This window comes from Sylvia atricapilla, chromosome 9 (assembly GCF_009819655.1).
Source record: "Sylvia atricapilla isolate bSylAtr1 chromosome 9, bSylAtr1.pri, whole genome shotgun sequence".
Lineage (NCBI taxonomy): Eukaryota > Metazoa > Chordata > Aves > Passeriformes > Sylviidae > Sylvia > Sylvia atricapilla.
In genome coordinates, this window is record NC_089148.1 from 3,124,740 (window position 1) to 3,140,669 (window position 15,930).

A 15,930-nucleotide genomic window follows, 5' to 3' on the forward strand; every position below is an offset into this window, starting at 1 on the left:
ATTTTACTGTGCTCTTTTGGTACCTCAGCAAACCTTTCCATGATTGTTTCTCATCTGGCTCTTACCAAGGGAGATGCCCTTTCCAATGCTGTAGGATATTTAGCAGAGGAATTTTCAAGTGTTACTGGCAGGTGCTGAGATCTATGTCCTGGATGTGGTAGGCATAGGAAAAAGTGCTGTTTGTACATGGAAATATCCATTTACACATGCAACAATATATACATTTATACATGTACCACACAAACCGTTTTATGTGTGCACTTGACAATTTCCTCTTACTACTACGTTTACTTAGAATTGGGCAAACCATTTGTCCTGAAAAGTCTGTTAGAAAAAGTGAATGAGGAGAAATTCAGTAGTTGTTCAGCTGACTACACCAACAGCTATTTCTGAGCACTTCTCATCCTCTCACCCATAAAATCAGCATAAAATTCACCTAACATTGCCAGATCAGGCAGAGTATCTGGAAAGTAACCCTCAGGGAGAAGAAAATTCAGTCTTTGTAAACCTGAAGATAGAGTGCATGAAGTTGCAGAATCGGATTATACTTTCTCTTTTTATTTCTAAATAAGTACCCTTTTGTTTCTTCCTTTGCAGCCCTTTTGAGAAGTTGCCCCAAAGATGTGTCAGATGCTTCCTGAGCCTAGCTCCAAAAGCAGAAACCAACATAATCTTTTGAAAAAAAACCCCAATCTCAGACTTGGATAATTATCATAAAATCCTGAGGTTTTTTATAGGTGTTAGGGTTTGGTTTCAGAGAGCAAAGGCATAAAAAGAATATAGTGACTTTTCTTTTTGAAGCACAAGTCACATCAGATTTTCTTACTTAATAAATGTATGGCAAGTACCTACTAAAATAACCAGTTAAAAGCCAGTAATAACAGCTGCAAAACCCAGCTCAAAGCAGTTGGACAAATCTTGAAGGCATGTAATTTTTGCTGAGTGTAGCACCGAATGTTTTTCTTGGGTTGAGTTAGGAATCTTTTTTTTTCATGTTGGCTCTTTTTTGTTTTCACAAAGGAGTATTAAAAGCATTGTTCCTCCTGTTTAGATCACATGTATTTAATAATCCTCTAATGATATAAATATCCTTTCATGATATGAAAGTAGATGTTATTATATAGATAGTTGAGTGAACTGGAATTTACTTTAGATTTGTTTTTACCATTTCAAGTGAGACTGGAGTAGTATGAGAGAGCCTTCATATGAAGTGAAGATGGCAAGTTAAGTAGGACACTAAATTAAGATTTTAGGATTTTTTATCTGTTGGAATATCAGAGCACTAAAAGAACTTATTGGAGCTGTTGATCTTGTCGCCTGTAGATAAAGGTTGGCCCTGTGAAATGCTGTTAGCTCTGTTGACATCTCATTGATGTGGAAATGTTTTGACCCCAAACCCAAAGTATTGCTAAGTTCTGAGATTGTACTTTGCTCATGATTGTGACCTTTTAAAATAACACCTGGAGGTTTTGCTGTTGTGATATGCTTCCTATTTTGGAGCCTGGCAGTTAGATTTGCACTAAGGACAGTGAAGGAAAGAAATTCCATTTCTGTCCGATTTCGGAAACCCCAGTGATTTTGTGACTGTGTTGCTAAAGCATTCACTGTACTAAATGTTTCTCATGTAACTGTGCTTCACATCTGCCAGAATCATCTGCCTGGCTTCATTGCTGGGAAGGGATGATGCTGCCAAGCTCCTGGCTGGCAATGCTCCAGCAGCCCGGCCTCACTGCTGAGCGGTCCCCTCACCTCCTCACAGGCCAGAGCGCTGGGGTTGTGCAATAGAAGCAACTATAAATGGTACTGCAAGACTTGGGAAGTTGTGAACAAGAAATGGGTAATAAGAAATGGAACTAGAGGCAGCTGGTAACCAGCTTGTATTGCATGAGCTGTAGCAAATGCTTGATGCTGGAGTGCTGCCGCATGAAGCAGTCCTGCTTTCTTCTCCCCACAACTCCCTATTCCCCAGTTCTTCTTCCTTTTTTTCTGGCGCAAACCCAATGGTTTTGGGGAAGTGATGTAGTTAATGCTGACCTGAAAAGTTTCAGGCAGTTGGTTTGATCTCGGTCAGTTCCCTCATCTGTAGCTGTGGCAGTCTGCACCAGCAGGAGACAGACAGGGCTACCGCTTCACCAACAAGTACCTGGGAGTGGGAGTGCAGAGGGATTGCTCTTTCGAAGAGAAATTTGTGCTTGAAATGTTTGTGGACATATGGCATTAGATTTACAAGCTCTGTGCAAGTACTTTTTGGATTGTGCAAGTTTTCAGTGCTTTTTAGCAAGAAATTTATGGATTACTTAACATTGAGTATATGATATGTTACCGTACTTGCTACTCCTTGGATTTATCAGGGATCACTGTTGATATGTAATTGCTTTTTTTTTCCATGACACTAATTTGGAATAAAAACAAGAATTCTCTTACAGGATAGTCAAACTCCTCTTGTACCTGGTCATTATAGAGATTTGTTTGCAGTTGAAGTATGCACAAAATAGACTGGGGAAAAAAGGTCTCCATTCTAAGTGCCTGTATTTATTTGGCCTCATATTCTTATAAATGTAGCATCTTGTCTTTTATCTGCCTTCAAAAGTTCTTGCTCCCCATAGTAATGGAGGAAGATTCCTTATGTAAAATACACACATTTTATTAAATAATAGCTGCAGAACCCTTCCTGGATGTTCTTAGGAGAAAAAACAAGCTTGTCCAACCATTAGAGTCAAATGCCTCAATTTTTATTGAAAATCTCACTTAGATTTGAGTTGGATACAAATTAGGTTTAAACTGCATGGAGTTGATTGACAGGTTGAATTTTGTAACAGATTTGAAATGTATGTTCTACTGTTGGCTTAAGATCTGGCCTGGGGTGAAGGGGGAATGCTGATGTCAGTCTCCAGCTCCTGGTGGCTGGGCCAGCAGCAAATGCACATGTGCGACAGCTCCGTGCTGAATAGTAGGATTTGAGATCAGCAGCTGGGAATGGCAACACCAGCAGTGGCATTTCCCTTCTCATTAAGTTTCCAGTTTGCACCAGCAAACATATGTGGGACCAGAAGAAGAGTAGAAACCTCTGTACTTTGCCCAAAATGGAGAACCCTGTGGCTCTGATGTCAAACCTAGCAATGAGAAGGAAGTTTCTGAGTTATCACGCAGTGCTGGTGTTAGAGCCTGAAGTGGAAATCTGAACAGTTTCCCAGACATTGGAAGACAGGACTGCAGCAGCTCCTGGGGCTGACAAGAGGTGGCAGTTCCCATCAGGCAGTGTCTCCTGGCACTTACTGTTGTGTTTCTCTTTCATCTCCTGCCCTTGGGCACACCGAGCTGCTGCTGGCCGCGTGGTCAGTGGTGGGAGGATGATCTGCCTGACCATGGCTGGGGCAGAGCAGAAATGAGGGAGCTCTGCCTCTGCCCCAGGCTTTGGCACTGCCCTGGGTCTCCCTTGCAGGAAGATGGATAATTTCACTCGTAGCAGATGGACTAATTCTGCTGCTGATCTGTTGTTTAGAAGCCCGTGAGGCTTCGCGGGTGTTTGTGGCCATATAACAGTAGCACCTTGGGAAGGGTTTGTATCAAAGGAGATTAACAGCTCTGGGGGCGGGATGAAGATCATAATTTGTGGGTTTGTTGAAAGGTTTTGGTTCCCATTGTTGTGATAGAGGCTTTCAAAACAGTATTAAGTGGAGACTAATACGCAGCCTAAATTAAATAATAGTGGTTATTTTTATAATTAGCAGTTTACTTGAAGTTAATGAAAACTTTGAGGTATTATTGAAATGCTGGCTTTAAATGGCTCTGAGCAGAAAATACTGGAACATGCTAGCTCTTCCAAACTCTTCCTTGAGGATGCTGGTTACGTTGGGATTATCCTTAAAAGCACAAAGGATGTTTTTCTGTACTTTTATAAAGGCCTTTTTTTCCTACTTATAATTTTCTGTTCTTTTTCCCTAGGATGAAAATAGTTTTTCTATCTCTTTATCTCTTAATTGAATTAAAAAGTGAAAATTAAACGTGCCTAAAGAATGAGGTATTCCAGGAATAAAGAATTGAATATGAAAAGAGTTTGGTACATTATAACCTGCTGCCATATGTAAAACAATAAACATACCATTTCATAAATCTGAAATGAGTCTTTTTAATAATCCAGTATCTTCCTTAGTTTTTAGATACGTTTTTGCACTTGCCTCAAATCTTGACGCTAAGCTGACCCTCTCTTTAATATTAATGTACTCTGACTGTAATACTCTGTTCCTTTGCCTCTGATTAATGCTGTCTGTCAATTATTTACAGATCCAGTGGTACTGTGGAAGTTCCCGGAGGACTTTGGAGACCAGGTTGGAAACATGAGATTGAACTTTTTTTTTAATGTTAGAATAATAATAAAAAAGCTCTTCTATTCAGCTGTGGAGAGGCAGATGCTAATGATAGCAGGGTGGAAGTCTTCACCCAACTGGTGGCTTGGTGATTAGATTGCCTCTGTGACAGGAATATGCAATAGCAGTTGTAGAGCACGGAATGTCCTGCTAATTCTCTGTATCACCTTATTTTTGATATGGAGCATTTTATCAGATATGTTTATCAGATAGATATGTTGAGGTTTTATCTGTTTTAGGATTGAAAATGTGGAAAAAATTATCAATAAAACTTTGCCAAACATTGATTTTATAAAGAAAACCACCAGAACAAAAATGTTGAACTAGGGTATTTTAGAGATACCCTAGTTATTTGCTTGGGGTAAAAAAAATTCTCAGACCCTTATAAGAGACTGATCTAAAGTTACTGATTCTGAAAGCGTGAAAATCCTATATTCTATCTGTAATTAATCCTCAAAGGAAAGTTTATACATACAGGACTGATGGATTATTTCACTGTTTGCAGTGACAGCAAGCTGTTAATTAGTGTATTGGTTTTTTTGCCCCATGACTATTTTATGAAAGTTATAATTATTAAAATTTAATGAAATTACTAAATTTTATTATTTCAGCAACTGCTACAGGAGTTTCTTGGATGGAAATATTTTTATTTTCATAAAACAAAATACATAAAGCAACTAAATAGAATAAATATCTCTGTTTCAATGGCTTCTTTGCCTCTTGTTTATATAGTAGTATTGAGGCAGACATATTCTTCATTGGTAATATCACCACAGTGGATGATCTGGAAGTGTTGTTGTACAGTCGATGTTGATAAATTGTTGATTTTTTTAAAAAAAATCAATAATACAAGATTCTGTAAAGACAGCTATAAGGTGATTCATGATGAAAGGAATAAATAGACAAACACAAAGTAGGATGTCTGGTTGGGGAATAGCATCAGTCAGAAATGTGCAGCCTGTAAAACAGTGACAAATGAGCAAAGTGTGCTGTTTATGTTCTCAGCCAGGCATTCAGCAAGTTTTGATAATTATCCTGGCTGCAGAATGATCATCTCCATTGTCATTTAAATTCTTTTTTTCTAGTTTGTTTTGTTCTTTTTCCCCAAGACTTGGTCTTAAAAAAAAAAAAAAAAAAAAAAAAAAAAAAGAGAGAGAGATAGAAATTATGTATGAATAAAAATGGGAGCTTATTCAGCAAGTCGAAGGTTATTCAAAGAACAGCTGGTGTAGAAAAATGATTAGAAGATGAAGCCCACTGAAGACTGGAGGGGAATCATACAAAAGTGCAATATACCTAATCTATAAACACCAGAGGCCTCAGGCAGCACTCTGCCTTTGGGCTCTGAAAAACCTGTGCCTGCACACTGTGGCTCAGCTGTGTAGGGAATCTGGTGTTTCAGGTGAATTTCTTGTGTTCCTGGAAAACTGGATATTTTAATCCTTATCCTTGCAAGGGAAATTTTCCTATTGGAACTACTGGATTTAAACAGAATATACAGCAAACCTCTAAGCCAAGTCATGACGTGAAATCAGCAGAAGCCTTCTCTGCACATGTGTGTGTGCATTGAACTGGCTAGGTTTGGAGACCGGAGTATCCACCAGATTTAATTTCTTCAAAAACCAAAAATCCACTAAAACTATCAGGGCTAGCTAATTTCCATGAAGGTTTGTGGGGAGAATGTTAAAAAAAAAAAAAAAAAAAAAAAAAAAAAAAAAAAAAAAAAAAAAAAAAAAGGAAAAATAGAAGAATATTTTCTGTCCTGTTTTTCAGTCATTTCTATTTTAAATGTAAAACGTGTGAGTTAGTTTTTGGATGTATCCCAAAGAATCATCTTTCCTAAAATTGAAGGGCTGTCTGTTTGCACAGTGATGTGATAACAGTGGGCAAAATATTTTCCTCTCTTCCTGAAGTTTTCTACAGTTTATCATGTCACCTTTTTGTTGCTTTCATAATGCAAAGAAAACTTGTCTAAGGCATTCTGACATTTTCCTCCTCTTTCTCGCATTTGTCCTCCAAGTGTCTCTGAACTTCCCAGTGCTTTACTCATCTCTAATCTTCTGTTTTTCTTCTGCCCTGCCATTTTCTTTGATGCTGGTCAACATTCTTTTGGTGTACTTTTTTTCTTAAATATTGACTTTCCAAATTCATGTTTTGCAAGGCATCCCATCTGTTGTGGATGGGATGTAGAAACTACAGTTGATCAGGAGGAATACAAGAGCAGGGATTTATCATAATCACTCACAGACTGTCAAGTAGAGGAAATATTAAGGTACGGTTTTGGTACCACAAAAGAATCTGCAAGGTTCATTGTTGGTTTCCTTATCTAGCAAGACTGAAGGGAAACCACTTCTTTTCTCTCTGGTAATTCCTCAGATGCCAGAATAAGAAGGAAAAGAGAACAACATAGAATGGGGAAGGAGGAAAAGTAATGCTTCAAGGCAGGAAATGAAAAATACTTCTGTTTGCCAGGAGTGTTTCAGAAAGCGTTTGTTGTTTTTGGTTTGGGTTTTGGTTGTTTTTTTTTTTCCCCATTTTATTTTATATTTTGAGGTGGGAGTAATTCTGCTTTTAGTAACTCTCAAAACAATCAATGAAAAAATGAGCTCATGCTGGTTAGAATTCAAATTACAAAGAGCCACACTAGCATTTCAAAGAAAGTATTTATTAGGAAGTGCCTCAAGAGCTAGAAGAGCTAATCTGTTTGAGACATCATAGAGTTACAAGTTTCTGTTGTACTGGCATTAGTGCTATAAAAATGGGTTTGACAATGTTGAAAAAGTTGTGAATAATCTCAGCAGTGTAGAAAAAAAGTGAAGATTTCTGATATAAGCCTTCTGTGATTATCCTCACATGCTCAAATTTGGATGAAGAATGAGCTGTAGCCATTTAATGGGCTATTTTTTTTTTTGTTTTGTTTAAAGTGTATTTTGAATGGACATTCTTAGAGGCACTGTCTTGTAGTATGTTCAAATATCCCCTTCATACAAAAAATCTCATGATAAAAAATACGTATGTTTTTAATCCTGAAATTGCTGTTTTGTTTGTTGAGACTGATTAAACTAGAGTTTAATTTCAGCCTCGCAAGCCAATTTTTAAATGGAAGTCTGTAGAAAAAAATATGAATGCTATGATATCTGGAAAATAAATTCCACTTGTTTTTTAGAGTAAAGTATTTTTTAAGGGCTTTAGAAAAGCAACCCAAATGAAAACGATGCCTTGGCTTCCAAACTGAAGTATTTGATATCTGTTGAAGAAGAAAATACAGATTTCCACAGGAGAAATGCGATCTGCTGGCCTGTCTCCTTGTGGCAGTGCAGTCAGTAGCAAAGCCCTATTGATGTCACGTGTGTCCAGATGTCTCCACTATGGCTCTGTTCAGCAAATAAAATCACTGACACTCCCACCAACTTCACTGGGTTGAAACATTCCTGATAGGAGTGGTGTTAGCACAAGGAAGGAGGAGAGCACGGTGCCGACAGCAGCAGGTAGTGCCTGTGCAAGAGGCAGTGCTGCTCTCCCTGTTATCATAACCTTTGAGGCATGTGAGGTCCAGCATTTCTTATTGATTTAGTAATTACAGGTATGTTTGGTATTATTTTTAGCTGTGTAAGAATTCAGTAGCTTTTAAATCTGCTGGCCTATTGACCCAAAGTGATTTCTACCTGTACTATGTGGTGTCCATTGAATAGTTCTCATTCTCTGCCTGTCTAATCACATAATACTTTCTAGCTTCAGCCTGCAACTTCTCTGCTGGTGAAAAACATCTCACCAGGAAGATGACACAAATAGCTAATATCAGGAGATGGTCTTACCAGAAGCCATTTCAGTAATAAATATGACAAGGGGTTATTAACTGAAGATGTGGGTTAAGAAGGAATTCAGGCTCTGCCTTAGACCGTTGCCTGTGTTGCAGATTTCATCCTGTCTCCTCTTGCTTTCTAAGACAAGCAGTCTAAATCTGCTTTCCCATGTCATGCTTTTCCCAACCCCTGCAGATGAGTAATGAGTAAGGGATATGGCATCCCGTGTGAGCAATCTCTGTTGTTTTCTCTGAAGTTAGGGCAGCGCTCTTTATGTTACTATCTCATATTTTACATAACATCTGGGTTTTGGTTTTACTGTATCGCATTATGCAGAAGTCACCACTGAATTGTGACCTTTGTATCCTATAGTGACCCAAACTAAAGCCTGATGCTATACATGTAAATCTACCTGGTTCGTGTGAAAACGTTTGTATATATGAAGATATATAGGTGCATATGCAGTTGTTTAAAGGATAAATCCTCAGAATGTGTTGGTCCTCCCACAGCAAAGCACCAATCACACTTGACTTTCAGTGTATATTTTAGCTACTGAAAGTTAAGCCTGGCTTAAACGATCATCTGATTGGAGACAAAAGGCTCAGTTTCCTTCAGGATGAAATATTTAATTGCATGCATCGAGGCAGCAAATACATAAATGAGGTCACCCTGAAAAAGATTATATTCTTTTTTTAAAGATTTCAATAATAGCACAAGTTGGGGTTGGTTGGTTTGTTTTTTTTAATAGTCTCAAGAAGCAAGCTAAAATCTGTTCTCTGGGTCAAACTAATGTGTGGAAGCCAGCAGTGAGATTTTGTGTTTCTCTGTGCTCTCTTAAGAGAGCAGCAGGAACCCAGGAGGGATGAGGCTGTTTACACTCCCTTCAAGGCTGTTAGGGGATGCATCTCACCAGCTTTCTGCATGAGATGGCTTTGTTCTTGTATTCTGATGAGGCATTAAATGCATGTTTCAAATGTTTATGCTAACTAGATAGGTGCTTGCTTTGTGGGATTCTTTTTTATCAGGAAATCTTAAAAAGGGGTTGAGGATTTTGTTGTTTGTGTATTAATGAGTAGGATTAATATTTGGGTGCATTGGTATGAGAAAGGAGGAAGCAATGTAATGAGATTACTAATTTTCAGTAGTGTTTTGAATGTTGCACAGTATATTTAGTTAAGAGATATTTTGGAACTTGAATCTTTGTGGAAAGCAATTAGCCCTGCTGAGATGATGGCAGCGTGGCAATTTAGTACATTGCAAGGGAACTTTATCTGGTTGAGATGAAGCGATTTTCTGACACTTTGTGTTTGGAAGGCATACTGTTTTTATTGAAAAATACTCTCTGTGTAAGGAAGCAATGCTTTTTGTCTATGCAAATCCCAGCTGATGGATGATCAGCAGGAAAACATTCAGAGGTGTATTTATAGTTGATAACTGCACTGTGTGAACAGAAAAGATCTGTTCAGTCCTGATAAATATTCTGTGGAACAACGGCCCATGTAGATGTGCTGGGAACACCCAGAATCACTGAGACCCTTACATCATTCAAGATGTGAATATTCCAAGATGCTTTCTTAACCTTTTCTTTTAATTCATCCCAAAAGAGACAGAATAAATCTTTGAGACTTTAAATTTTTTTTCATTTTTAAAATTATAAAAGGCCAACACCGAACACTTGGTATTTCCTTGAAATTTTGAGGACAGGTGGCAGGCAACATGAAGTATGCTTGTTCTTAGAATTGTGGGAGTTTTGTTTTATAGAGCTTTTAAGTTAAATTTTTTGAACTTGATCAGCATATGGTACTGGCTAACCTCATCTCTACCAGCTCTTTTGTTATCTTGTTACTGTTACAGGTCTTAATGACAGTTGTAAGCCATAGTTCTGGATGCAGGGGTTAGTCCACCCTGGGGAGGAGAGAGGGGACCAGCAGTGTGGATTATGGAAATATGAATTGATCTAAAAAGCAGCTCTCTTGTAACAGAATGGGACTCAAAGAAAGACTGGGGAGAAGCTGGTGAAAAGACGATGGAATATGATGTGAAAATGATCATTTGAATGCTTTTCTTTTCATTCCCAGCTGCTGTGTTCTGGTGAAAAGGCACACATTTGTATATCTTAAGGCTGGGTGAAAAAGGGCCAGATGAATGGAATTACTTGTTAGATATGTTTTCATTTTGAGTCAGATAAATTATGTGCATTTTAATAGACTGTCTGCATACGTTAGCCATTTTTTAAAATCATACAGCTGTGATATTGGGGAACTACATTTTGTAGAAGTAGTTCTTTCTCTGTTTGCTCAAATAAATACAGAATTAATATTTGACTGTCCTTCAGATATTCTGTATCAGCCTTTTGAAAATAACTGTTACTGATTTGACTTATTTCAAAGCCAAATCAGATTCCAGCCTGCAGTGATGTGCCAAACCAAAGAAGAAAAAAATCAGCTGATGGCTGAAGTAGTGATGACAATCATTTGGAACACCTTCCAGAAAGACTGCCAAATTGTCATGTGTGATGTCGTTGTTGATTGACCTCAGCTGCCCTCAGAGTATTCCCTAATGACAATTGTCCCCTGATTCATTTTTCTGAGATACCTTATACTTTCTCATCTGCTTCCTTAATATTCTCCTTCCATTTCAGTCTTCAGTTTGTTGCCTCTGTTTTACTTTCAGCATTGTTTTTGTGTCTCAGGATTATTCTGCTGCACTTCTGGGAATATCCTATCCTTTCCATATGAAGTACTGGATGTAATATTCCTGAACCCCGTGTTTGGTTCTTGGCTCTTCTGCCTTTCTTTATGATAGTTTTCTGCAGAACTGGGAGAGCATTTGAGGTACTGTTACTGCTACAGGTATTTGAAGGGTCACTTCAAGTAATTTGCTGATATTTTGTTAAATAAAATACTCTTTTACATCTTGCCTGTGCTAGGAAATGGTTTGGGATCAAAGTGCATAATCCACATGTGATGAAATCAAGGGACCAGGCAAAGAACTAGACTTGATGGGACTAAAATCAGGAACAGGAGCAGCAAGAACAATGCAAGGGTGATTAGTGGGCTGCAGCTGGAGGGATCCAGGCTACTTGGTTTGGGATCTTGGACCAGGAATAAGAGAAGGTGAAGTTCCAGGCACGTGATCAGGAAGGGAAATATGTTAATCCATCAGAATATAACTATTTCTGGTGCTCATTACTTCTGTAAAAGTTTTCAAGGCATTTTGAACTGCCTGGCTGGTAGACTCTGCTTGCTTCTCCTCTAAGCAGAGGTGTTGAATTTCTGGCTTTTGTGTGCCTGTCTCTGTGTGCAGTCATTAATAAATGTACACGTGGAAATGAAAGATCCACATACGAGAAATCATCTCTCTCTCAAGGTACAGTGCACACTTATGTCTGCCCTTTATCCTTCATGGGGCACTAATGACAATGATTAGAGAAAATTTACTGGGCCAGTGAACAGTCAGTGCACCCATTCTTGAATTTTAAACTAAATTTTGGAAGAGGGAAGACTTCTGTAATTTGATAGAGAAATCCTACTGTAGGAACAGGATTTCTGCTAATTTTTCAGTAAGTGTCGTGAATGCTAGATTTAGATTTATGAGTGTCTTCCCTGAGCATTTGCAGTTTTGTTGTTCTGATCAAAGTGAAGGAGATGAAAGATCTTGGCTGTAGCTGCTTGTACTGCCTGGCTTGCTGGTGAAAACTGCCTCCCTCTTGTCTTAGCTGTTCATAGTTGGCTTGTGCTGTATCAGAGGTCGAAGCTAAGCTGACTGAGTGGTGGGGTGGCTGACTGATGCTCACATGCAGCAACATCAACCTGCAATTGTTGCATAATAATTGCTGGCAATAGAGCTGCCAGAGGCTTTAAGCAGGGAGCCAGAAGGTCTGGACAGGCTCAGCCATAGGTAAAGTGGATGTACATTGCATGTCTTCTTGGGAAAAAGACACCCAGTTGTATGTCCATGGCACTTTATTTTTTGGGATAATCATTTTTCTGCATTGGTTAATGCTAGGGGCAAGTTAACACTTTAAATTTATGCTTGTTTGCTTCTTCCCTTTCCCTCTTTGGTCTTTCATCTGGAGTTGTTTCATCTTCCTTCCGTTTTTTAACGCACTTGATAATATCTCAATTTAGTACTGAAAAACTGTTACTGCAAGCAATTCTTACTAAACTGTGTTCTGATGAAGCTTAGAATGTAACCTCTGCTGAGTGTAAAAATAAGAAATAAGTGTTTCCCTTATAAAAATATCACAAATAATTTTATTGACGGAATTATAATCCCAGCAGTTTCCTTAGAAGCTGATTTCCTTTCTCAGTTCCTTTTCTTTTGGCTGTAGATTCTCGTAGCCCAAGAAACTCAGCCCCCATGTCATCGGTTTCAGTACCCTGTACTAGGTGGTGTAGTTCCCTGACTTCCCCTGCTGCTGACCCAGCCATGGGAGCCAGCTTTGTCCCACGGGACACGTTCAGGCATGGATGAGCCCAGACAGGGTTTGGCTTTTCAACTACCTCACCTTGTTTATCTGCATAAATCACTTGCTGCTACAGATGCTTTCTCTCAGCGTGGCACTCAAGTTTTTCCTTAATTTGTGTGATGCTCAATTTTCTGACTGCTTCTGAGTTTGTGAATTGCCACTGAAATCAGGATTTCTTCATGGCCAATGCTGTGCAGTCATTTTATGAAATAACCAGTGGGAAGTTGTGATCTGGAAGAGCGTCACCTGCTGTTACAGGACAGTTTCACTGCCTGGCCTGAGCAGGAGCAGTATGCAGAGCGGGTGCTGGTCTCTCTATGTACACCAGCACTGAGTATTTACTGGGCAGCCCAGTTGTTCCCTAAAAGCTTTGTGGACAAGGAATGTCCTACTACTATTTACAGACAGTTTCTGTTTCTGGACTTAAGTAACTAATACAGTACTTAGTGCAGGGAAAAAAATGTGTAGAATATATTTGGAACAAAATATGCTTGGAATTAAAATCAATTTTAAATGTATCAAGTCACAGCCAGAGTAGTTTGTCATGCTTGCAATGTTATGATTTTTCAGCATATTTCATTTTCATGTAAATGCAGATATTCATTATCTGTAGTGTTCTTTTATAGTTCATTTTCCTTTTATAAATAGCTGTTCTTGGTGGTTGAGAAGGAAATCTTGCAAATAGGAGCCTTTTGACCAGAGTGTCAACTACACTCTGCTCATGGTATTCTTTGGTACTGTTTTGCAGACATTTCTGCAATCTTCACTTTAAAGCAATATTCTGAATAGGTAGAGTTGTGTTTATTGGAAATAGGCTCAGTTCTGTCCCTTACTATCAGAATCTTCAAAGATGGAATGAAAAAAAAATAACAGGTAAAACAAATTATTATGAACTAGTTTTTCAAATTGTGATTTTACAGTAATTATTTTTTCACCACTGAAGAAACAGCATCTGAAGAGGATGTGCAGGAGGTTCTCAGCTCTGCTGCCAGAGTTGCATCTTAACTGCTGTTGGAAGCAGAGGTAGACCTGAAGAGGTCTTGAGTGAAACAAATATTGCTGCCCCCTTAGCTGTACAGGATGACTTAGGGATTTTAACCTGACCTTCAGAGACTTACATATTGTGATTTAGAAAATGATATCTCCTGTAATTCTTTTTAAGAGAGCTTCTCTGTTGAGTTCCCAGATAGTGTTAGAGACATGGAAAGTATTTACTAATAAAATGCCATTTTCCCCTACTGCATGGTGATAGAAAGTTGTGCGCCATACACTGGTGCCCCTTTTTTCCTGGTTTTTTTTTTGGCTGCAAATAGTAATTAATTTTCTTAACTGTAGTAAATACTCTACCATCTTAAAAGTTAAATATTGCTCACATAGTAATCTCAAGAGTGGAGATGGAAGGGCATATTTCCTGTTTTTCTCAACTCTCTGATATTGCCTAGGGAATGATGATCTCGCTGACGTGAGTCAGGGAACTGAGGGAGAACTATTTTTTGCTGTGTGGAATAGTAAAATTACATGCATGCTGGAGATGTGTGATGAAGCAATATTTATCTTGTTTTTGTTTGCCTTGCCAGTAATAGAGGTGGATGGTAACATTTCAGTCTAAACTCATTCTAAGGGGAGCTTTCTTTGGGAAGAAGAGCATTGTCAAATTTTATGGTTTTATTATGAGTTCCAGGAAATTTGAAGGGTTTTTTTTCTTCAAGCAGAAAAAATTAACCTATGCTCATGTTGGTTTTATTCTGCTATTTGTAACTGAGCTTGTTGTTTTAATTGATTCCCTGTATGCTGTGTTGGACACAACTGTCTGAAATAGGCTTTATTTTTGTCTGGTTATATGATGAGATTCAGGAGCAATTAGGCAATTAGAAAATTTATCATTTAGTAAAATCTCTGAATTTTAAAACTTGCTCTGTGGTTGTTTAGAAAGTCTTACTCCTCAGTTTTATAGGACACACTAATCATGGAGGATTAGCTTTCCTTCTTGTGAAGTGCCTTTGAAAGCTGCTGTGAAAGCAGTAAAAAGTGTGCTGCCTGGGACACCAGCCCTAGTCTGCTCTACAGGGCAAGGGCATCCTCTAGCATATCTCCAGCTGGAGTGCACCACACCCTGATCCTTCACTGTTCTGGTCCTTAAAGGTTTTCTTCATTTCATTTTGTGTGTTTTTAACGTGCTGTTGGTTCTAAGTGGTGCTGCAACAGTCACCTCCAGGGTCAGTCACAGGTACAGCTGACCTTCAGGGCCACCACTGCGAGAGTTACTTGATGTGATTTTGCTTCTCTTAAGATCTCAGGCTCATGGCATTACCTTGTTGTCTAAAGTCTTCCTGTCCTGCTGCCTCATCTGTCTGTGCCCTAATCTGTGCTCTTGTTGCTGCATAAAGCACCAAGTCACCAGACTAAGCTATTAAAAATCTTCAGCTGCCTGTCTGGAATCTTCCTGAGGCATGTAACTGAATGGTGGCCAAGTGGAGGAGACAGGAACAAGAGAAATTAAATCTAACTGAAATTCTGTAAGTGATCTCATCTTCCTTTGCAGGTATTCAGCTCCTCATTCATTTTTGACAATGAATATTTCTCTGAATAAGCTTTTTAAAGATGCAAACACCTTTTAGAGAGCAATTATTCTAAGAGGACCTGTGCCTGAGCATTATGAGCACCCTGATTCCTCTGAATGTCAGTCATTAGGCTGTAGGGCCTTGCCAGTTGTGGTTTACATGTTAGCCAACTAAATGAGGATCAAAAATTGTTCTCAGCAGTGGAGTGGAATTTGTTCTGTGGGTAAAAACAATCTGCGGTTGTGAATGTACATGTAGCTCAGTTTAGTGGAATTTTAATCTTACTTGAATGCATTAGTGACAACTTCTGCTGCGTGGTCCAGAATCTCCTTCCTCTTTGCATGTTTGTCAGGGGTGTATGAAGTTTTATGTGGCAGCTCTATTGGGATAGAAAGAGCTGTCAAAAAATGCAGCAATATCTGCAGGTTAGTCTGAAAATTGTTAGCTGAAAAGAGCAGGTCTATTTTTAGGGAGCTGTGATTCCACAAACTTTCTTTTCTATCTTCTGTGGATAGCAGTGTTGCAGCAGGTGGAGCTTAGAGGGCACATCCAGAGCTCTGTGTTTTGCCACCCACATGGCACTGAGACTCCCATGTCACACGGTTGTGTTACACCCATCCTGTGGTGTCACACTGCAGATGAGATGGTGCCATGTGCGCAGGACTTTTGTGGGACTGCCCCGTGGATATGACTAGCAAGCCAATTAGTAATTGCTATTGGCTATGAAT

The 15,930-nt window shown here is 38.9% G+C and overlaps 1 protein-coding gene across 1 annotated transcript in view; it reads left to right on the forward strand.

The window, feature by feature from the left end:
* The window catches only part of DENND1B (DENN domain containing 1B), a 226,389-nt gene that overhangs the window by 35,668 nt on the left and 174,791 nt on the right, over positions 1 to 15,930 (forward strand). The window contains 1 exon segment of the mRNA XM_066324629.1: positions 4,285 to 4,328. Within this exon segment, the coding sequence (XP_066180726.1) occupies positions 4,285 to 4,328 (44 nt within the window).